This window comes from Bombyx mori, chromosome 3 (genome assembly GCF_030269925.1).
Source record: "Bombyx mori chromosome 3, ASM3026992v2".
Classification (NCBI taxonomy): domain Eukaryota; kingdom Metazoa; phylum Arthropoda; class Insecta; order Lepidoptera; family Bombycidae; genus Bombyx; species Bombyx mori.
In genome coordinates this window covers 12,621,509-12,645,319 of record NC_085109.1, presented here as the reverse complement: position 1 = coordinate 12,645,319, position 23,811 = coordinate 12,621,509, and the positions used below count along the sequence as shown (strand labels likewise).

The 23,811-nt window shown below is 35.6% G+C and overlaps 3 protein-coding genes across 9 annotated transcripts; all 3 read right to left on the bottom strand.

The window, feature by feature from the left end:
• Positions 1–105: 105 nt before the first annotated feature.
• On the bottom strand, positions 106–7,160 carry LOC101746937 (mitochondrial 2-oxoglutarate/malate carrier protein). Its single transcript, XM_062676891.1, has 6 exons — positions 6,922–7,160; positions 4,779–4,997; positions 3,078–3,260; positions 2,459–2,561; positions 1,256–1,377; positions 106–655 (listed from the first exon to the last, which is right to left on the bottom strand). Exons 1-6 carry the CDS (start codon positions 6,999–7,001, stop codon positions 454–456), a joined length of 909 nt encoding a protein of 302 aa, XP_062532875.1. The 5' UTR covers positions 7,002–7,160; the 3' UTR covers positions 106–453.
• Positions 7,161–7,806: 646 nt separating this feature from the next.
• LOC101740913 (mitochondrial 2-oxoglutarate/malate carrier protein) lies at positions 7,807–23,798 on the bottom strand. 7 transcript variants are annotated; one of them, XM_062676940.1, is made up of 10 exons: positions 23,692–23,798; positions 23,062–23,306; positions 22,307–22,478; positions 21,911–22,023; positions 21,529–21,791; positions 19,981–21,102; positions 15,198–15,416; positions 12,280–12,459; positions 10,864–11,085; positions 7,807–10,437 (listed from the first exon to the last, which is right to left on the bottom strand). In XM_062676940.1, the coding sequence occupies exons 6-10, from the start codon at positions 20,058–20,060 to the stop codon at positions 10,257–10,259; spliced, it is 882 nt and encodes a 293-aa protein (XP_062532924.1). In that variant the 5' UTR covers positions 20,061–21,102; positions 21,529–21,791; positions 21,911–22,023; positions 22,307–22,478; positions 23,062–23,306; positions 23,692–23,798; the 3' UTR covers positions 7,807–10,256. The 7 variants fall into 7 exon arrangements, with proteins under 7 accessions (XP_062532924.1, XP_062532913.1, XP_062532900.1 ...); XM_062676929.1 differs by having other exon boundaries at positions 23,062–23,420; positions 23,692–23,786; XM_062676916.1 differs by having other exon boundaries at positions 23,062–23,798.
• On the bottom strand, positions 21,639–23,197 carry LOC101741054 (non-structural maintenance of chromosomes element 3 homolog). Its single transcript, XM_062674707.1, has 4 exons — positions 23,189–23,197; positions 22,307–22,478; positions 21,911–22,023; positions 21,639–21,791 (listed from the first exon to the last, which is right to left on the bottom strand). The coding sequence occupies exons 1-4, from the start codon at positions 23,195–23,197 to the stop codon at positions 21,639–21,641; spliced, it is 447 nt and encodes a 148-aa protein (XP_062530691.1).
• Positions 23,799–23,811: the final 13 nt, after the last annotated feature.

The following is a 23,811-nucleotide window of genomic DNA, read 5'->3' as shown; positions in this document are numbered from 1 at the left end:
GTAAGCAGCAAGATGGCAGCATGACTTTACTGCTGCTAATGAATACTTTCTTACATTAGACGACCGCAGTGTTCTTCGCCTGTGACATTTAAGAAAACAAAAGTGTATTTTATAAAGTATTTGTATTGTATAAAGGAGCTTAGGTTTGTCTTTTTAGGTTTTTTTCACATAAACTATTGCCAATAAATCTAAAGAGTAAAATTTGCAAACAAACCAAAGTAACTATGGACTTGCACGTTTTAGATCTAAACATTTTGGGGACTTCATTTGAACTCGTCAACAATTGATTTAAACTTCAGCTTAAAAAATTCTAGATCGAATCAGCACGACAAATACTAGAACTTCAAGAGACAGATTATAAAAAGGCCATTCACTTTGAGCCAATGCAAAAACTAGCAATTCGATTAAAACATTCCAGCACGGAGTCCATTCTCTTCGGCATCTAAACAAGCCTCATCTAAGTTTTCTCTCGTGCTCTTCCCATTTCTGGTACATCTCGAAAAACTGCTCCAACAGATAGAAAGTGATGAAGGTGTGAAAAGCCATCCGCAAATAGTACGGTGTGAATCCTCTCCACAAACCAAATATGCCCCTATTCCTCCTTGTGTCCGCCAAAATTTCCTTCTGTGTTACACAATCACTTCTAACTTGGTATCTGTTTGAGAAAATAATGTAAGTTAATTGTTATGTAAATGCATTTATTGTTAAAATTTTACTGAACTCTCCGGGACGACTGTATAGGAAGAGGTCTCGGAGCATCTGGATTAATTATTACTTACTGGTGGTAGGACCTTAAGTAACGACCATTTATCACCAGATGGTGTCTATATGCTCGTTTATCTTAGAAGGTAATAACCAAAGCTAAAAGTTGAAGTAAAAATGGCCGTTTGATGTTTTTGAAAATGTTAATTCATAACAATAATTGCATTTTATATTTAAAAAGAAACATTAGTGGAGAGCACATGGAGCTTGGCCATTTCATCACCCTGTTTAATGCTTTTTTTCTTCTTTTTTTTATGATTGAAGGATTACTAGTAGCCCGGAGGCCTTTCTAGTTTCACCAGAACGTGGACGAGCACGGCCTCAGCTACCAGGGGTGGGATTTGCTAACAGCTACCCGAGCGCCTCCAAAGGAGACCCAACAACTCAAGGGCAGCTGCTTTGCGAATCAATCTATGTTTAGTGCTGCGGATAGGAGGTCACATGCCCGACCCTCATCACGACTGTACTCGATGCGTTCACGAGAACATCTAACCTAGTTTTAATGTGATCTATCGGCAACGAGATGACGGCTGCGATGAAGCTTGATATCATCGACGTGTAGAAATGCAACTCCAAACCTTTAGCCACTTTGTTTTCTTGTAACGCCCTGCGAGTCTGCGTGAAAACGACGTGGAATTATTGAAGAAAAGCAATCATTATAATGTAAATTAAAGGATATCAATTGGCAGGGATGCATTTTGGGCTTTTTAATTCATGCCCTATATTTTTGGCTTCATATCAGACTAGTCTGATGGACTCGCTTCTCACTTGGCATAAAACGGTATCCAATTGGAAAATGCCGCTAATGTATAATTATTTTAACCAATAACTGACTCAGTAATGCAGTAGCTAGCGGCCCTGACTGTTGCGCTAAGGGTAGTGGGTTCGACACCTATAGATGTGCCTACCGAGCAAACATTGTTTGATTGATGAAAAGGAAGTATTATTACGCCGGTAAGAGTAACGCCATCTATCGCCGAATAGCCGAACGAAAATCGAAGCATCTAGTAACATCCAGAACGCTCGAGAAGTACAACGCCATCTATGGTCAGATAGCGGAAACACACATCGAAGGTACTCAACTTGTGAGGCATGTTCTCGACGATTCTAGGGATGTCGTATCGACTATAAAAGCGTTACAGAGATGGCACGCAGGCAGTTAGTAATCGGAACTAATCGAAGCGAAACAGCGATCGGATCACCTGAAGCGAAGCGGATGCAGTGAATTGAGAATTTTAAAGTTTTTGTGAAGTGTTTTAAGTGTTCTAAGTGTTATTAATACAGTTTTAAGCTGTACTTTGGTAGAACATTTATTTATCCCGAACCCCAGCGCATAACAGTATGTTTGCTATTTATGTATATATTTGAACATATATAACTATGTATAACAGTGTCTCCCACCACCTCTCTCTCACCCATAAAACAGAGAATCCTAAATTGGGACCGGATGACCGTTCGAGATTTGTTCCCAGTTATCTATTTAGTAATAATTGAAGTATAACGTTTGCTGAATACAATACAGTGTACCTATCACGTGGTCTTATACCCGCCCTTATACTACTCCGAACTGTGTAACTCCAGTAAAGATTCCTACTTCGTGATAGGTACGTGTCCAAAGAATGTCACTGATATTCGATGACTAATGATGATACTCGACTGCACCAAATCGCTCTAATATACTAGAAACATGGTAGACCTTTGCATAGCTTCCTATCTGAGCTGCTGTCACGATCAGAGATCGACCCGAAGTCAAGACACCGCCTCGCCACAAGCCGCTGATACTTTCATAGCGAATTATCCTGTTTATTCAAAACAATTGATCAATTTTTACATTAACTATATGTTCGCCCTATGATTGAAATTCGATCTTAAGCACTGACGACGTCTCAATAGACTTAGATATTTAAAATTTAAAAAAAAATTCTGCTCTTGTCATGTTAATAAATTTAAATTGTATACTTAAGTTTCGTAACATTCAAATTCGACAATAGCAACTTAAGAGAAGAAGGAACTCGATTGAAAACCAGTGTGCTTAGTGTGAGTTTTTTAACGTTTTCGATAGCGTAAAAGTACACTTAAATTTGTATGGAGTTCCAACGTTGGCCTACGTTTTCCGGTACAGTTTCCGCTGTTCTTTTTTTTTGGGCGAAAATTAAAAAACTCACGCTAACCACAGAAGAAAAAATGGCTTTACTCTTTTGTTTTCTTTGCCTGTTTATTTAAAGACCAAAACCCACTACAGGTATTCGAGCGGTCACGTAGCTAACCGAACAACGAAAACTAAAGTTTTAATAATTAAAAAAATGAACACGCACTTGCAAATGGCGTCGAAAGTTCCCGTGTAAGGTCGACAGTAATAATAGCAGCAGTATCGTGGTCCGTCGGCCATTAGTCGGACGAGTGCCACCTCCGAGGGATTCCCGATAAACGCTCCCGCCAGCCCCGCGTACATGCCCATTATAATCTTCTCGTTCAGACATGGCGCCTTGCAGTATTTTCTAGTTAATTAAAGACAAAACTGTTTGATAACTTTGGGATCGTCCGTAAAATGCGTCGCGGAAAATTTCGCCTTTTTAGGCCTCAAAAACTCTGCGTCGACTTTTCCTTGATATGTTTCGCGATAAATAATCTATACTAATATTATAAAACTGAAGAGTCTGTTTGTTTCAACGCGCTAATCTCAGGAACTACTGGTCCGATTTGAAAAACTCTTTCAGTGTTAGATATTTATTGAGGAATGCTATAGGCTATATAACATCACTGTAAGACCAATACAAGTGGAGCACCGATTCACTTTCTACGTAAATGAAGTGGGGGGTAAAATTTAGCGTTATGCCAAAGTAAAAGCTAGTAGGAAATAAAGCTATATTAATAGTAATATTTTTTAATTTAATTACAATACGCGCTGTGGATGCTATGCTGGATAGCGCTTAAAGCGTTGGCCGAAGTTTTTCCTAATGAAATATTTACTTCAACTAACGAATTTACTGGTGGTAGGACAGGGGGTGGGTTACCACCACCCTGCCTATTTCTGCCGTGAAGCAGTAATGCGTTTCGGTTTGAAGGGTGGGGCAGCCGTTGTAACTATACTTGAGACCTTAGAACTTATATCTCAAGGTGGGTGGCGCATTTACGTCGTAAATGTCTATGGGCTCCAGTAACAACTTAACACCAGGTTGTCTTTGAGATTGTCCAAACATCTAGCAATAAAAAAATATATAATAAAGAAATCAATACCGTTTTTATGTCTCGAGTTGGATAGACTACACAATGCGAGTTGGTTATACGATACACTACCTCATAGTTGAAGACATGATTGAATGAAGGGGCTAAGTACCATTTTTAAGATTTTTGAGTTTTTACATTGAGTGAAGGTGTTATGTGCTTATAAAGCATATTCGACCTTAAAAATCCGGGCTTAAAGGCTATTTTTAGAAATCGCATGTGACGAAGGAGTTATGTACAAAGAAAAAGTACAAGCAACTAAAGTTTACTCATTCAGTTTCCTATGTGGATCGATCGTCATGTTTCCTTAATGCTTCTCCTGTCACGGCTCGTCACATTAACTAATATATCTACCTCTCTTCCCTGTTCTCTTCGTACATATTTTATGGACGAGTCTTTGACTAAGAAAAATAACTTATAAATGAACTGAAGATGCTATCACTAGTTTTTAGCTGCTGTGTAAGATAAGGACAGTTAGAAACTTTGTTTTCAAGTTTGTTTTTGACATCGGAAACTCGTTTCGGATCAAGAAAACATAATTATCTGTCATTAAATAAAATGCCGCCATTTTTTATTAATCACCGAAATTGTTTGAAACAAAGTATTTTTTACGACTGTTCTGTCTTTTCGTAATAAATATTTTGGATACTTTTATCACTTTCAAATATGTCTGTATGTGTGTTACATAATTTTAATTTTTCGCGCTCAAACTCTCTTGACGTTTCGCTTGACATTGTTTCAAATATAGAACGCAGCGCGTTTAATCGAATATTTGTAAGGAAAATACAAACCTTCTGTATTCGTCGTAGAGAAAATAGAAAACGGCCAATCTCGTACTAGTATAAGTAGCCTGCCTCAGAAGAGCCGCGGAGAGTCCAGTATATAATGAGCCGTAGCCTTCGCACCTGCCCACGTGTCGGATTACGTTCAAAGTCGAGCCAGGGTGGTCGCAAACCTGCATTCGGACTTTAGCGAGGTCCAAGGGATGGAGTATCGTTGTGGCCGTCATACTAAAAAAAGAAATGTACACTTTTTCGTAACCACACAAAAAAGAAAAAAGGGTGCGTGTACTTATGTACGCGCGTAAGAAGTTATACTTTATTTTATTAAATTTATTTCTTTTTTTTTAATATATAATAATTAATAATGAATATTTAACGTTAATAATTTCATAATATTTAGTATGAATTATAATAAATAATAATTTTGTCATTTATATTACTAAAAAATGAATGCTAATAACACTTTTTTTTACGAGTGTACATGCGCGAAAGTTCACCTGCGGCTATATTCAGACTCGCCAAGTTACGTCGGTCGTATGAGCGATTTAGTGGGCAACTTCATTTCTGTTAATTTTGTGTCACACGCATCGTAAAATTTCACTCTCATCAATTTTTCATAACGCGTCTAAAGAAGTATAACTTCAAAAAGCAACCGTCTATTGACGACTTCCTACGCGAAGTCATTGACAAACTGCTTTTTAAGAAGACGAATTAAAATGATCATCTCAGTTAAATCCGAGTTGATTTAAATGAACTTGTAATTGATTTCGTGAGTAATTCCCATTACAATTCTTAAAAAAATCCTGCAATATTGTGGATTAGAACGATGCTGATTTTGTGTGTCTTGTTGGTTTTACCAGATAATATAAGTATGCTTCTCTAAACGAGGTATTAGAGAGTGGAGAGATATATAAGAGACAGATACTGGTGGTAAGACCGCTTCCGAGTCCGCGCGGGTGGGTACCACCACCCTGCCTATTTCTGCCGTGAAGCAGTGATGCGTTTCGGTTTGAGGGGTGGAGCAGCCGTTGCAACTATACTTGAGACCTTAGAACTTATATCTCAGGGTGGGTGGCGCGTTTACGTTGTAGATGTCTATGGGCTCCGGTAACCACTTAACACCAGGTGGGCTGTGAGTTCGTCCACCCATCTAAGCAATAAATAAATAAAAGGATAATAGACTATCCGTTTGAAGAAATCGTCTTTGACATTTAGGACAGCTTTGATACCCCTATTGTATAGCTCGAGTCTCTACGCGTATTTAACATACTGATTGTTTCTGTGCAATCATCATCTAAACAGGCCCTACATCATAAGGCAGAGAAACAGTAACACCGAATTGTAAGTCCGCGCGGGTAGGTACTACCTTCCTGCCTATTTCTGCAGCGAGCCATAAACATGTTTGGAAGCTGGTTGCCGTATCCAGGTTTATATGTGATTTTTATGTGTTCCGGTGGTCACTTGTTAGTTAGCTCATTCACCCAGCCACGGAAGAAAAGAAGAAGCTATACTCTAAGTTTAATTTGAGATTGAGGACACTGTGTGCGTGCTTAAATTTTGAGATCACCACATCAAATTCTTCTAATGAAGACAGGATGTTTGACGGAAGATGTTTGTTAAAGGAAACATTATAAAAGTTTCTCTAATGCTCTTTTTTTTCTTGCTTAGATGAGTGGACGAGCTCACAGCCCACCTAGTGTTAAGTGGTTACTGGAGCCCCTAGGCATTTACAACGTAAATGCGCCACCCACCTTGAGATATAAGTTCTAAGGTCGCAGTATAGTTACAACGGCTGCCCCATACTTCAAACCGAAACGCATTACTGCTTCACGGCAGAAATAGGCAGGGTGGTGGTACCCACCCGCGCAGACTCACAAGAAGTCCTACCACCAGTGATTACGCAAATTATAAATTTGCGGGTTTGATTTTTATTACACGATGTTATTCCTTCACCGTGGAAGTCGATCGTAAACATTTGTTAAGTACGTATTTCATTAGAAAAATTGGTACCCGCCTGCGGGATTCGAACACCGGTGCATCGCTAGATACGAATGCACCGGACGTCATCCTTTAGGCCACGACGACTTAAACTCTTAGATATATAGAAGAAGAATGATGATGATGATGATGATATAGAAGAAGAACCAATTACCCTGCAACTGTACCCAAGGCGACTCTGGTGCTTAGAGGGATGTCTTCGAATCCATGTATTTTTTTATCATGTTTTTCCATTTTGGCTTCCTTTTGTTTTTTTGTTTGTATTTCAACTTTACATTTTATTGATAAGGGATATGGTTTCGTCAACTGTGAATTTAGAAGTTGTCCATTTTTATTTTTGGTGTCCGTGCGAATTACGCTGTCATGTTGATCTTGCAGTGAGTGACAGTCGGAAATAACGACGCTTAAAATCTCTTTCGTGAAGGCGGTTCTTTTTTTTGCAATGGAACTAGAAATAAGAGGAAAAAAACACTTACCTATTATTTGAACTACTTTATTATTTCAGAAATATTAATAAGGGCGAGCTCGTGGTCTAAAGCATAAATAGTAAATAAACACTGAGTTTCTCGCCGGATCTTCTCAGTGGGTGCGATTTCGATCCGGTGGTAGATTTTACGAAGCACGGCTCTTGCTAGGGCTATTGCCTGCAAGCTCTCTCAGGTTGAATCCAGTGATGGTTAAGGCTTGATGCCGCCCTAAACCCTGTTTATCACACCTAATATTTTATTAACTTTGATCCAGTTTTTTTTATTTTAAAAAGCTTTATTATTTTTTTATAAAAATTAATTAGATCTCATTTTCAAAGGAGACTGACCCCGTCTTTACTTTTTTCGTCCTGAAGTTTTGGCATTTCAAAATTTTTTCCGCCTTTTAAATCATTAAATAAAAACGGTACTAATTTATTAGGAACAAGCACTAGTCGTTTTAAAGTTACATATTTCTAGAATTCGCAGTCTTAAGTGGCAGGTAGCTAAATGATAAATATCTTAGAAAAAGTCGTGGGTTTCTGGGAGAACAATACACAATAAAACGCACTAAATCAACAATCATAATTTTATTTAAATTACAACATCTATGTTAGTCACGAATTATAAAGCGCGCTTATAAAAATATATCCTCTATATATTAATAAATATATTATGAAAAACATTTTATCACATGATTTCGTGTGGAATTATTACATAATATAAATATATACCTTGCTGCAATGGAATAAAGACTACTTTCGAAATACCTTTGTCTGGTTATCTTCTGCGCTGCTGTACGGGGCGTAACACAATGTAGCAATCGGTCAGTCTCCATATTTAAATATGACCTTTTTTGTAAGTAAATATTAGGTTCAAAATCATTTTTCATTAAATTATCATTTTTTTTTGTTTGTTTCAATCTGCCCCATAGCCTTTATATCCTATTGCCACTCATTTATAAGTTGAACATGAAAAGAAAAATATATTAATAGACAGAATTAAAACCATTTTTACGATATTTTTTTATACTTTACAGTTTGGATATTAAGACCGTAAGAGCAGTTTTAATTAGGTCTTTTACTCGCCGAAATCGAAGAAATTAGATACACATATACGTAGTTAAATAGATTTAAAAGAAATTCAACTTTTTCTGATGAAAATAAAGATTATAATTGAAATACACATCATATTTACTTTCGATATTCCGAATTCAGTCGGTACATTCCAAAGCCTCTACTGAAGAAATTATAAATAAGCCATATAATGATTAAAGACTATTTTTAAATCAGGTATACAAAATCTTTGAGCTTAGAATTAGGAATAAATAAATTATACAAGTTTATATGATCTTAATTTAAACACTATTATCGCATTTAACTGCAAAGCAATAATGATACAGCAAACACAAGAAACCAAGAGGCGAAATTCTTGACAACAGAAGCAAAACGTCGGATGTCCGTTAATCTAACTCCTCAAATAACAAGTTTACTGTAAATATTCTGTTTCAATAGATCGATGAACAAATCCGAGTTGATTCGGGAGGTCAACGACCCGATGCGACGATTTTCATCTACCTTCGCTCTAGATGAAATGTTTGACTTAGTAACGAATTAACATTGTTTTCGATTTAAAACCGGCATTATGATTTCAAGAACCGTGGCCTCGAATTTTGAATGAAATTAGCAAAAAGTATTTACAATTAGACCAAGAAAAAAACCGTAGAAAATGTTAACGAGATTGTAATGACGTCACTAGGAATCTGTTTTCCACTTAAATCTAGTGTTGACTGTAGTAATGTTTAGAACAATTTCACCTTTGTCTATATAATATATTTTTTTTTAAATATTTACTGGCAAATGTTACCAATAAATAAACAGCTTTTTTTTCAATGTCAACAACGATAGAGAAGAGAGAATGTATGATGATAATAAATACGATTAAACTAAATCTTGAGTGACAATGGTCGAATCACTCATACCCCATGCGAATTGCGAGAGAAATTCGATGGATAGTATCTGAAACTACATATATTGCTATCTCTTTCTTCACGACACGAAAAGAACGAGAGAGAGCGAGACGGTGTTGCAGCTCACAGTCACTCTAAAAACGAACGTTTTAAAATCGATATTTCCTATTCCCATTTTCCTGTGACCGATATTAATATTTATTCAAAACTAATTTCCGTGTGTAAATGAGGAAAATGCATTTCGTTTGTAATTCTAGAATATTCCTAATTTACATAGTAATTATGTGTACAGAGAAAAAAAAACATAGACATGGCGTTTATAGACAAAGCGACATAATAATATTCGTTCGTTCGAGTAACTTCATACTGTTATTTTTCATCGATTTCATTATATACAATCACTATTTTATATAACATTAGAGTTTTGCGCATATTTTTTTGTTGTTTACAATACAAACAAGCACCTTATCGAATCTCCAGCAGCACTCATAATTAGACAATTATCTAAATGCTGATAACAATGATTTTTCATACAATCTTCTCATATTAAATAAAGACAAAATTGTATATAACATGTTCAGTGTAAATGAAGTCGATTATACGAAAAACTTTTAATATTGCAGTTCCTAAACGAATCCTTCTAGTGAATTCGGCACCCATTTTAACAAAGCTTATATTTAACTATATAAAAAAGTAACAAAAAATAAAAATGTATGTAATTTCAATTAGCGTATTTTAACATAACTACAAAAACGACCGATTCCTCTGTGACATTACACCAATTGAATTTGTATATAAATATATTTTAAAAGCTGATCTATAAATGCCTACAAATATCGATATATTTTTTCCCTTAAATCAATAAATAATCATCTTATGCTCTGTATCTCATGCGACTCTTATTTAAGTAATCACTCATTCTAGATCATTCCATCGTGTTTTTTTTTTCTTACATACCTTTTAATTATCGCAAAAAATATATCAAAATTTGTTTTCCCCATTTCGTAAATAAATTTCCCCCCATTTTCTCACAAAAGTTTTAGAGTGGGCAACACATTACGTGTATTTGAAGTAGGCCGTGTTCATTTGCTCCAGGAATATGAAGGTGAGCACGGTGTGGGGCCCGAGGCGCGCGTAGTACGGCAGGAAGCCCTTCCACAGCGACAGGACGCCCTCGTTCCGCAGCAGGGAGGTCACTACCGACAGCTGACTTTGACCTTTTGCCGCGTTTTGGATTCTGCAAACAAAAAAGAAAATGTATGTGACGTAAATATATTTATACTAGCGCGACACGACCACGCTTCGCTTCCGGTACTGTAATTTATTATTGATCTTATTGAATATATTCTTTCTTTATCTTTCAGAAGCGGCACGCTCGAACCCGTCGCTTGCGACGAAGGGCTCGACGAGCGAATTAACCCATAGACACAGCCCACTGAGTTTCTCGCCGGATCTTCTCAGTGGGTCGCGTTTCCGATCCGGTGGTAGATTCCGCGAAGCACTGCTCTTGCTAGGGTCAATGTTAGCAAAACTCTGGTTTGAGCCCCGTGAGCTCACCTTTACACGTTAGGGTGAAGCTGAAATAGCCTCTCAAGGCTATCAGCATAGGTAGGAGAAAAAAAACCGCTAAATGAATGAGTGTGGAGAAAGGCGAAGAAAATACCTGGTCTTAATGATGTCGACGGGCATCGAGGCGATGGTCGTGACCAGCCCGGACACCATGGACGCGCAGAAGTGCAGCGCCACGCCGTCGGGCACGCGGCCCGCGAGCGCCTCCCGCGCCTGCGAGTACGTGCTCAGCTGCGCCGCGTTCACCACCATGGCGCGTCCCACCGTGGGAGTGGCGCCGCGCCACAGCTTCAGCACGCCCTCCTCGCGCACTATCCTGTGGATTTCATTGCGCGACATTCAGCTATGACGCCGCCATAGACATCTACAACGTAAATAGCGCCACTTACCTTGAGATATGAGTTCTAAGGTCTTAATATAGCTACGACTGCCTCACCCTTCAAACCGAAATTCATTATTGCTTCATGACAGAAATAGACAGCGCGGTGGTACCTACCCGCGCGGACACGCGGGTTTGATTTTTATTACACGATGTTATTCGTGAGCATCTGTTAAATACGTATTTCATTAGAAAAATTGGTACCCGCCAGCGGGGTTCGAACACCGGTGCATCGCTACATACGACCGGACGTCTTATCCTTTAGGCCACGACGATTCCTAAAAGCTCTAAAAACTCTCGATAGTGTTATACAACGGTCATACAAATTGAAATGTGTGGCTACTTCCTGGTAAAAATAGGCAGGACGTTGTTACCTACCCGAAAGGGGTCACAATACGTCCTTAGATCAGTAGTTGCGCTAATTATCATTATTTCAGGATAAATTTTCACAGCATGATAATGTTATTAATCCGTCGTGAAAGTAGTTCGTGAGCACTTTGTAAACTGATGACGCAGACGGCCCCATACTGGTATGTCGAAGATCTTCGATTCAATTCCCACATCGAGGGACGAATGTTTTTTATTTGGTTTGGGCGTTTAAAACCTACTAGAGGTCCCGCAGTAGTCGAAATTCGACTATAATTAATTGGAATTGTAAGTTTGTACACTATTATGATTGTATTTTATACTTCTTTAATCACAAATTAAGCCAAGGCTACACTATTAAAAAATATTAACAAAGACAAACAATATTTAATCTATTCTCGTTTTGACCACAGACTTTCATGCAATGACAAAGACAGTAAATAAAGGGTATTTGTGTGTGTGTGTGTGTGTGTGTGTGTGTGTGTGTGTGTGTGTGTGTGTGATGTTTTTTTTATTGAATTTTATCTTTATCTTATCTTTAGTAATATTTGTCTATATTGTAGTCTTGGCGAAATCTGTGATTATAGAAGTATGATAGATAGTCTTTGACAATAGAACCTTAATAATGTTAAAAGTTATGTAAAATTTCAATTAATTATAGTCGAATTTCGACTACTGCGGGGCCACTAGTACGGTTTTATTGCGAGAAGACGAAATGTCATGTAGGATTTAATGTTCATTGAATGAATCTACAATCGAACCCACCTGATCAGCGCGTCAGCAACGTTCTTGTAATTCCTCCTCTGCTCCTGGGGCAGGCGTCCGTCAGCCGTCATCCGTATGAGGGCCACTTCAGCCGGAGTGCCGACGAACGCGCCAATGGACCCGGCGGCCACGCCCAGCATGGTCTTCGTGCCGAAGCCAGGGTTGGCACCAGCGTTGCGTCTATAGCGGAAAGGACATTTATAACAAACAAACAAAAAAAATGGCTTGATTGGGTCCACGGCCCGTCTGGTGTCAAGTGGTTCCCAGAGCCCATAGACATAGAACGTAAATACCGCCACCCAGCTTGAGACATGAGTTCTAAGGTCACTGTTTTTACAACAAAACAGTTACCCCGCCCTTCAAGCCGAAACTCATTACTACATCACGGCAGAAACAGGCAGGACGGTGGTACCTACCCGTGCGAACTCTCACAAGACGTCCCAACATTTATAATTACGTAAATTATAATTTTGCGGGAACATAACGAAATAATCTTAATTCTAAAACAGTGTTAGTTCATACACGATATTAGTAAAATCGAAAAGTGTAATGTTTTCGTTATATCTTATACCTTTAAACGAGCATTGTATATATATATAATCTGAATCTCGGAAACGACTCCAACGATTTTCATAAAATTTAGTATACAGGGGATTTCGGGGGCGTAAATCGATCTAGCTACGATTTCTTTTCAGAAACTTGTTTTATTCGTGTTTTCAATAATCAACTCTTCCCGACATCTATTGGCGAATAATAATACTATTTTTCTTAATTGAGGGCAACTAACCGCTTTAAAGACACAACAAGATGGCGTTATCAAAAAAAAAAAACATATCAAATCAAATCAAATCAAAAAAGTTTTATTCAACATAAATGAAAGTACATACTTGTTGAACGTCAAAAGAACTACCGCCAATTCACAAGAATTAGCCTCCGTCCTGAGAAGAATTGGCAAGAAACTCAGCGGGCATGTCTTTTTTTTTTTTAAATATTAGATTGTTTTTTTTTTAAATATTATATTTTTTTTAATATTCATTTTTACAATAAGTAATTATAACATAACAATTTTACAATATTGAAATGCCCGGAGCGAGCAACTCATTCCCACTTTGTGCAATCTTCTAGATCATCTAGTCATCTAGAACCATCATCTAGTCATCATCTAGTGCATTATGGTTTTTAATTGATCCGTTTGTCTGAACGTATTTTTTGGAAATACGAATAACAACTGAAATCTGATTTATACTAATACCGTAAGAACATATACAATAATTAACAAAATTTTTTTTATAAATTCAAAATAAGTTTGTTTTCTGTTTTGCCTTCTGTTGATATTTTTAGAAATTAAGTAATAAAATAAAATAGTGGTTTTTTCGCATGAAACACTATGTTATATTTTTATGAAAAAACGGTTGCAATAGGTAGATCCTCTATCTCTTTCGCACGTTCTCGCTTGAAAGGTGATGACGTCATAAACCATTAACTGTCGACTTTTTCATGACTTTTTAGTGTTTTTGTTGATTGCAGGCTGGTATGTGAGCTCATGTGCTCAACCGAGGAGGATTTGCTAACACTAGCCCTGGCAAGAGCAGTGCTTCGCAGAATCTACAACCGGATCGGAATTGCGACCCACTGAGAAGATTCGACGAGAAAATCAGTGGGTTTTATTAGTGTAGACCAGTGATTCTCAACCTTTTTTTTGTTGCGGCACATATTTAACGATTTCAAAATTTGGCGGCACACAAAAAAAGAAGATAAAAATTATTTACTTACTACAACACACTGCATAAATAGTTTATAAAAAAATTTTAATATACGAAATAAACTAAAATATACTATAATTTTTTTTTGTGAATTTAAATATATATTCATGTTTAAAATATTTTTCTTTTAAAATGATATAATTTAACAATATTAACATTATTATATATTCGCAAAATTTGGCGGCACACTTTTTAAATTTGGCGGCACACAAAAGTGCCGCGGAACAGTGAGTGGTTGAGAATCACTGGTGTAGACGAACAGAGGAGTTCGTAATCACAATGTTAGCAACGCCGCTCGAATTGACACCTTAGTTCAAACTCAATAACGTCTCAGTTCCAATGAACCTCGGTCTTATTACATTATCATCCGATGCTTGAATACACAGAGGAAGTTGAAACCCGATAGGTTAACGACAGTAGAGATTAAAAGCGAGTTCAATATTGGAACTTGCATTCACGTCGATTGATAGCCTGTATTTTTATCTCTTATGACCTGGTATGTAAGGTTTTTTTTTTTGTGGAACGCAGTTTGACTAGACGGAGGAGAGCAAGAACCCACCTTCTGAATAACCTTAGTAGATAATTTGATAGGTTATTATGTAATTTTCTAAATAAAAGTATTTTCCATAATTATTATTAACAGTCATCATTATCATTTATCATTTCCATACTGTTGATTTATTATGTGTATATAAACGGTATTTATCTGTTTATTGTATGTATATATTTTCTATAATAATGTATTGTCTATGGTACATCGCAACATACCTGCTATATTTATATATTTTCCAGAATTTCTCTAAATTAAACGGTTGTCTGGAAGAGATCGCTTTTAGCGATAAGACCGCCTATTAAACAAATGTATCTGCTTTTTGACTGTTTTTTGAATGTAAATTGTGTTTTGGTGGATTTTACATAAGATCAGAAACAATTTAAAATGTTAAATAATTGGACCGTATTAAACTTTGGGAAGTGAGCTAGAAATTTATTATTTCGAACCTCATTAAGTGTTTATTGAAATATCTGCTTTTTTTTACCTAGTAGGTGAGTTCACGGGGCTCAAACCTGGCGACGTTGCTAACACTAACCCTAGCAAGAGCAGTGCTATCAACCTACGCAGAATCTACCACCGATCTACATTCAAACGATACTTACTCTCTGTAAGCGTCGAAGAGCCAGCTATAGACTCCGAGCCGCGTGGTCGTGTACGTTGCTTGTCTCAGTAAGCCAGCTGACAGCCCAGCGTACAATGAGAAGAAGCCTTCCTTCGCAACGATTTCCCCGGCCACAGCGAAGGAGCTCTTCCCGCTGCCGCTCAATTGCATTCTTGTCTTGATCAAATCTAAAGGCTGGACAACGCACGTCGCCGCCATTCTAAAAAATACAATAACACCTTCGTTATAAGGATAGCCGGGCACCGTTAATCAAATAGTTAACTTCGTTAATCGTTAATCCGATACAAAAAGGTTAGCTTCATTATATAGATAAAGCGTTACATTTCGGAAGAATTAACGCAAGTTAACGTTAATTGTTAATCCGTTAATATGTGTAAAATTGCATCTTTATATCGTTGCGTCAGTGAACTTATAAAACTTGTTGGTTTCGTTTCTGGAAGTTAACCGGTCAGGAACAAAACAAAATACTTGTATAATTCAAATGAGTAATTATTATAATCGTCGGGCATAAGGTGCATATTCCCTTTCATGAACATTAACATGTTGAGGTTCTCGTCTGAAAGCGAGGCTCGTGTTTAGCAGTATTGTATTTATTGAATAGATTTATGAATATCTGTTCCCCAAGGAATGCAGCATCGTTGATCGGCAAAATATATCTAGTTTCGGTTTTGTTTCACTCGTTGCCCTTGTCGGTGCCGTGCGGTAACTATTCGGCATTGGATTAAGATTGGTATTGGCTTTGATATCGATTGGTGAAAGGCTGTTTCGTTTAAGCGACATTCTTGCAACTTTATAAGAGAGCCATTTAAAGTTTAAATTTTGGAAAAAAATATCATAACAAAAAATACTTCTTCAACTATTCGAATGGAGTAAACATAAATTGATTCTAATGCCAAATAAACCGCACATTTAATTACAAAGATAAATGTCGCATATCTAGCGAAATTTCGCTTAATTCTAATAACATTTTACTCTTCGATATTATTATGTTCTTCTTTGATCTGTGGAATTTGGCTAATCCACAAAAATGAACATGAGTAGGTACTGTTAAAAAGAAATTATTGGTCTACACATACTTACTTCGCGGATTCATTGTACAGGCGAGGCCAAAAGTGATATTTTTTTTGTTTTTAATGCCTAAGAAACCTCTCTCATATTAAGCTTGGTGAGATTTTCACCTTTGTACCAATTCCAATTATATTAGATTAAATGCAGTACAATCGCGATATCAATTGATAATCTGTAGCTTGTTCTAGACAATTTCGCAAGTTTTCGATATAGTGTTCAGTGGAGATTAAGGCCAGACGCAATTTAGAACGCAAAGCTTTAAATTGAACTTATTATTTATTCAGCTTCTTATCGATTATTACGACCGTCATCACGACTTTTTTGGGTTGCATCCATTATCATTAACCAAACAACGTTTTTCAAACAATTCAATATTTACAAAGTGTATCACTTCAAAAATATAGGTATGTAAATTCCTTTGGCACTATCAGTATTGTCTATTTTAAAAGTCAGGTGACAGTGAGCTATTCTTGTTTATCTATTTCAATCGTACTGCTTATGCTACCGATTTGTTTTTGTATCAGCACATTAGCCTTCGTCTTCGGTTTTGCTTGCTCATTTACTTATATTTATTTAATAAGAGATTTTATCTATTCGTCCTCGTCTAGTACGAATGAAGAAGACCAAGTATGAGTTGTTAATTAAAGTAAATTTTATAATGTCACCGCTGACAGAAATTTCAGAGTTACTAGTCTTTGTATTATACACCTACATTATCAAATTCGAAAACGTAAATTTTAAAGTTATCTATAATAATAAAACTCTTGAGCTTGCCGGTTGAGGTCATCGGCTAGTTCAAGGCAAACGCGTTATCTACATAATTCCATTATTCGAATTGTTTTTCGCAGAACTTCACTAAGTGATTGTTCAACATCACATGCAGTGATGGCGCACCGACCAAACCAGTCTAATTTTCTCTCAAAGCAGTAATGCACTTTAGTTTGATGGGGCAGTCCTTACACCATACAATTGAGACTGTAGATGAGGTCTGTCATGACTCGAGGTGGGTGGCTGCATTCACTTAGTAACGTCGAAGGGTTCCGATAACCACATACAGTCGCGAGGGCCGTAAGCTGCTCACCCAATACAAAAAGGCGATAATTTTATTTGCTTAGTCAGATAGACGAGCTTATGCCCTTCAGAAGACTTCTTTGATTTTTGCCCAGGTGTCCCCCAATGTGAGGGGTCTCTCTTAAGACAATTTACATATTATATTATCTTTCCAGTGACTCGTCTTACCGCTTTCAGCGGGAGGAGGATGGCGGGGGACGTACGCACCAAAATTAATGAAAACATCGATTGATGAACATCAATTTAATTTAAAATCGATTATTTAAATTTAATCGATTCTTCAGCATCCCAATAAGTTTATTTGGAGATTCACTCACACCGCTGATCATAAATTAAGCATTTACGTCATTCCGACTATGTGACGTATCTAATACTATCAAGATCGTGGAATGAAAGGAAAGTGCTGCGTCACGCGACGAGGTCAATGCCGAATAAAACACTGTATAACAATTTTATATGTCAGGGGCATATCCACGTGACTGTCTATCAGTAAAAGCACTTGAAAACGCACAATACTGGAGGTAACAATGGTAAAATTGATATGGTCGGTGTAAACAGATGATAGACAAAAGTAATATCCACATACACAGTCCCAGTCTCAAGTATTATAATGATTCGTGGAATCAATTATCTGATATCAAGTAGAAGTAGTACCCCAAAGAGACTTGATTTATGCTTTATTAAACCAAATACGGTCAGTGTAGAGTACATACAGACTTAACTGATCAAGGACTGACATTTTTAAGCCTATTTCAGATGATCCGTTGCCTCATGATGATCGTAGTATTGGTGTGGCAACTGCCGATATATTATTTTTATAGTGCAAATGGCTGCAAGCTGATATGAATGAAGTGTGTCAGAATGATAAGATGTCGTAAAACTTGTATCATGCTTTTAACACGATCATTAATCGAGATAAACGCTAATGTGACAGAAATTGGGATTATTTTGAAGTAATAAGTATGTTGTTTTCATCCAAAAGTGTTGTTTGAAAAACGATTAGGTTGTAGAATTTATGAATTTTGTAGTTTGCATTTTTATTAGATAAAGTTGTTTAATCATAGAAATTACTTGGGAACATATGTCTGACAAGTATTCTCTTAGAAAGTTCTACCTGCAAAATTTGAACTTCTAGTAGTAACATCTCTCTATATTAAAACAACTTCTAAGGTCTCAAGTATAGTTACAACGGCTGCCCCACCCTTCAAACCGAAACACATAGAAATACGTAGGCAGGGTGGTGGTACCCACCCGCGCGGACTCACAAGAGGTCCTACCACCAGTAAAAAAGTTTCTTTGTTGGGCGTTTTTTTTAAATGGCACAACAATCTGTTTTTGTACTTGTCTCAATATGTATGTTTACTTCACTGTTGTGCTGTCGAGTTACTTGTAAAATATGTTACTCTATTTAAGAAAAATCTGTTTTTTTATAGCAATATAGAAGTGTAAACAATCACTACTAACTTCTAAAAATTGTATTATAATATAATCTAGAAAGTTTTTCATCTTGATTAGTTTGCACTATTGATTTAGTTAATAAATATTTGGAATGAAAACCAGAATTTTTAAATAAAGTTTATGACATAATTTTCAGATTTTCCTGGATTATAATACAATTGTATAATGAAGTTACAAAACATGATAGTGGCTATGTTAATACAGTGTAAACTCTGTTTCTATAGAAAATCTAAGTTTTTTTTATGACAAAAAGAGTTTCAGAATACCATTTTACAAATAAAACATACACATCCATAGCTTGATAAAAAAACTAATTATTCCACAATGATTTAAGTACATACATGGACCAAATTAATATTATTTGTAGTCTTTAAAGTAAGTTTGAGTAAAGTTAAAGTAATATTTTACTTTAAAGTAATATTGAGCATTTTACTAAGACAGAAAATATTTTTATTCACCTGATCTTTACATGATCATAGACTAAAACAATTACAGATAACACCTAAAATATTACACCATAAAGACATCACATATCAAATCAAAGAATAAGCCTTTTTTATTTTGAAATGTTATCTAACAAATTATACTTAGAACATTTTAAATCTAAAAGTAACGTAAGTTAAAAATTCAGTCTAAAGATTACTTAATGTTAATCATTTGGGGAAATCATTGCATGTCAATATCTTGAAGTCAAAAGTGTTGGCTTTTAAGCTGAAATCATTTCAGACTTTTGTAGGGTTTTTTTAATAATAAGGATTAATAATGTTTAAATATATTTCATTAGCCACAACCTTAATTCAACTGTTGAGATTATTGTAGCTCATTATATATTTATCCAATGAAATAATAGCTATTACAAACAATTCTCGAGGTTTTCGTTTGTTTCATAGTTGTTCTATTACATAATAAGTGACTCCACAATAAAACTAGAACACGCACGTACTCTGCAGATAACTTGAGCAAACGCTGATCCTATTTGAACATCATTTAGTATCAATTAACAACATCACGACAAATTTAAGAGCGTGTCTATTTATTTAAAATGTATATTGTGTACTAAATTTCGGAAATAAAAGTGTATGTAATACACAACTTAATCGATTGTTAATGACATTGGTTCACGGTAAAGGACAACGTATATCTTAAAATAAATTCAAAAAATTTACCCTGCAAGGCCACCAAACGCGAACTTCAATCCATTTGGTATATAACGCTCTTTCGGCGGCGCGGCGGATGATTGAGCCATTATTTATATTCTCGAATAAGCACTACGCCAATTCAATTAAGGCAATATAAACTTTTATGTTATGTTTCTCTAACAAATTCAAACTCGAATTTTACGGTAGAGAAAAACAGCTGCTTTATTCAGCTTCTAAGATTAGTTTGAAGTTTTTGACGTTTTGACATTTCAATGTGTGATGTTACGTTAAGTTCTGGCGTAAAGCAAATGGATCATGGCACATTTTAACTTTGTAACACTACAATTGAACCGTAGTTTCTTAGGTATTTTGAAATAATTTAAAAATGTGTACATTAAAAAACAAAAAACATTAAAAATTCTTAAATTTTCTGTCATTGTTAGTAGGTAATATTAATCTGATTTGGTGGACATTTTTTGGAACGAAGTTCCTTACGGCAGGCTTGGAGGGGATAGGGATTTTGCTGCGCGACCGAACTGAAAAAAATGTGATAGTAAAACCGTAAGAAAAAATCCGTGGAAAAAAGTGCGTGGAATAAAACCGTTAAATGAGACGTGCGCAGGCGCGACAGTCGTATACACAAGCGAGTAGTGTATAATACCTTTCTCTTTCTCCCTCTTTCTTTTCGCTCTCTCATCCCTTCTCTCTCTATTTTGTAATTGTAATTATTTCTATTTCTATGTAATTTTATGTTGTCAAACAAAAATAAAGAGACATATTTTGTTATTTTAATTGATGATTTGAATTACGATTTTATTTTTATTTTACGTAATTTATTATTTCCTAAAATACTGAATTTCCTAAATACTTTCCTGTACTTAAATAAAAACTAATCAGCAAAATTTAAGAGAAAAATCAAGAAAACCAACATAAAATTGAGCACGATTTTTTTTTTGCAAATTGTGTCGATTCTACATTAGCCGAACTTCGTTCCTACCTGGTGTCCCACGACACCACATTTTTTTTTTAGCTGTGGTGGGTTGACGATCACACGGCCTGGTCTCGCCTCGTGGACATGGGCACAGCTAAACCGCTGACTGCTGACCGGATTACTGTATACACCTATTCGTTGCAGATCGATTGAGTCCACTGCAAATGGTACGGTAACCGTGATAGAAAATTATGCAACACTTTCATTGAGTGGAAAAATTCAAAACTAATGTCTTCAGAATTCAGACAAAAATGATAAACTTAACAAAGAAATTAACAAATAAAGTTGTTTTACTTTATTCCAATCAAAACAAAAAAAAAAACTTAGAAAATAGTGATTATAAATTTTTTTATTCCTAGAGTAGTGAATATTTAGATTTTAAAGATATTGGACAATTGTAGGCAACAACTGAATCTCCTAAGAGGTAAACTCCAATTAACTGCATTATTTTGATCTCATTTTCATACAGTTAATAGTGTGTCCAGGTTTCACTAATATTTTAATATAATACAATCCATTATTATTGTTAATGATGAACAAATCGTTTTTTTATATTTTCTGTAGTACTGTATTTTATACTGTACCGTATTTAATATTAAAATGAGGAAATATTGTTATCATCATGGATCAACTCATTTCACATCTTCTTTATTGAAAAATTTCTTTTATATTCAAGGTACAAGTAGATCTTGATTTATTGCAGTGTTCTTTTGTATTGTTCCGACCAACATGCTGGATCTGTACCAAATGCTACTGCAACTTTTTGCAGTATGAACTTCTTGGGCAATTCATGATTAGCTCTTGGACCCCAGTCAAATGTGTACCTAGCTAGTTCACCTTCCCCCATCTGAAATTAAGCTTTTTAATAGTATAAATAGAAAAAAAGGTTTTAAGCAACTATCAATGCCCATGAACACAATATGAATCTTGTCCAAATTACTCTCACATAATTAATATTAGTCATACCTTTGAATATGAAAGGTACAACTGTTTTGTAAATTGCTGTGTTAGTAATTTTCTTCCAGAAATGTTATCTTCTGCGAGTAAACCAGATTTATCTAGGAAACTCCACATATCATCTGTAATAAGTCAAAATAAAAATTGTAATATGCAATATTTAGATTATTATAAAATCTGCAATGAGATCTGTGTTCTGTACAGAGAACAGTGAGAAATTGCATTTGTATAATAAGTTAGTTCGAAGTAACCATTTAAAATTTATACAAAGTATTTAACTTGTTTGTAACAATGTATTTGTAACATCACAATTGTTAATAGGAAATTCAATAAAAGATTAATTACCTCTTCAAAAAAAATTTATTATATTATAAGTTCTAAGAATTCAGGCACAGTGCACCTTACCTTCTTTGACTGGTCTTCCTGACATAAAGATATGTGTAAGAGCCCCCGACAATATCCTCTTCTGTAGTAGGTCTGTTGTTCTCGAAGGTGGAGATTCACATGCTTCATCCAGCACAACAATGTATAGGATTTTATCTTTATCTTTTATTTCTACAAGTTTATATCCGTACACCTGAAGATAGTACACACTGTTATGAATAGTTGAAAGGAAGGAAGTGGTCTACTCACTGGTAGGGTGTCTTGTGAGTCCATTCATGTGGGTACTCTGCCAATTTTTACCATGTAGCAGTAATGCACTTCGGTTTAAAGCATGGCTGTTATAGTATAAAATTGAGACTTAGAACTCATGTTTCATGGTGGGTGGTGGCATTTACATTGCTGATGTCTGCATAGGTAACCACTTAACAGGCCATGAGCTCGTCCCCCTAACTAAGCAATCAAAAAGGGGCCATATCAGACCTCGATTTTGTTTGAAATTCACATGACGCACGGCTTCATAATGTTTCCCTTTCAAGTCAATATTTGTCATCAGTCTTTTAAAGTTGGTATTATGAAAGTGATATTAAGTACATTTACAAATCCCAAATTGGTAGTGTGTTAATATTTATTTAGAATCCTCATTCCCAATGGTAATAATAAAAAAGTACTTTTCAAATGTACATAGTTACCAGATTAATTTAAAATTTATTTATGTTCAAATTAAAGACACCAGACATATATCCTTATTTTAAAATAAGTAGGTACTCTCAACTCACCCGTTTTAATTCTTTTTCAACTTCAACTAAAACATTTTTCGATTTTTTCCTATATTCGGGCGCAATTTGCTCCAATATCTCAGATCGTTTTATGGGTATTTTATCAGCTTCGCGACAAAACACATACCTTACACATTGTCTTACAGAGTTATCGAACAGTCTTGTGGATTCTGTTTGTGATTGCCTACTCATTTTATGTTTTAACTTGCGGCTTTCTTTCGAGTAAATTTAATGTTTTGGTTCCTCTGGGTGAATTTTCAAAATAGCAAATTATCAATGTTATTCAACATTCAGTCTCAGAGTAACAGCTTCGTTACTCGAAACGTGCTTTGAAAAAAACTTTATACATTTGCTTAAAGCTTGTATGGAACAAAATAATACAAAAATTATATTTCATTTTTAAATGTTTAAAAATAATACCCAAAAATCATTCACCGCGCTGTTATTTCACAGTTTATTCATTAATATTTCAAAAAAACTCTAAATACCTTCCTAAATTTTGCTTTATTAATTTTCATACGTAATAATTATTGCCTAAGCTAAATAGAAATACATTTTTCAAACCATAACTCACAATCTAACGTTATTATTTAACCATTTAAAGTTTTGTCACAAGTTTTTCATCATTACCTTCCACGTTTTTTGTTTTATGAAATTTGTCTGACCAAATTACTCTACAAATATTCGAACGCGTCCATAACGATTCCTCGCGTCGCGCCCTTCAGTTGTGATCATAGATTATACACTTAA

Bases quoted from the DNA above. Each gene is read 5' to 3' on its own strand.
- LOC101741054 (XM_062674707.1), bottom strand. The intron at 22,024-22,306 runs GTAAGGTGCACT...GACTTATTACAG, and splicing joins AGGAAGACCAGTCAAAGAAG to ATGATATGTGGAGTTTCCTA. The intron at 21,792-21,910 runs GTATGACTAATA...GCTTAATTTCAG, and splicing joins TGTACCTTTCATATTCAAAG to ATGGGGGAAGGTGAACTAGC.
- LOC101746937 (XM_062676891.1), bottom strand. From the start codon at position 7,001: ATGGAAAAACATGATAAAAAAATACATGGATTCGAAGACATCCCTCTA. The intron at 3,261-4,778 runs GTTTGTATTTTC...TTAATTAACTAG, and splicing joins CTCTACGACGAATACAGAAG to AAAATACTGCAAGGCGCCAT. The intron at 1,378-2,458 runs GTCTACCATGTT...GTTTTCACGCAG, and splicing joins AGATAGGAAGCTATGCAAAG to ACTCGCAGGGCGTTACAAGA.
- LOC101740913 (XM_062676916.1), bottom strand. From the start codon at position 20,060: ATGGCTCAATCATCCGCCGCGCCGCCGAAAGAGCGTTATATACCAAAT. The intron at 15,417-19,980 runs GTAAATTTTTTG...TGTATTTTTTAG, and splicing joins GCGTTTGGTGGCCTTGCAGG to AATGGCGGCGACGTGCGTTG. The intron at 12,460-15,197 runs GTAAGTATCGTT...TTTCCGCTATAG, and splicing joins CTCTTCGACGCTTACAGAGA to ACGCAACGCTGGTGCCAACC.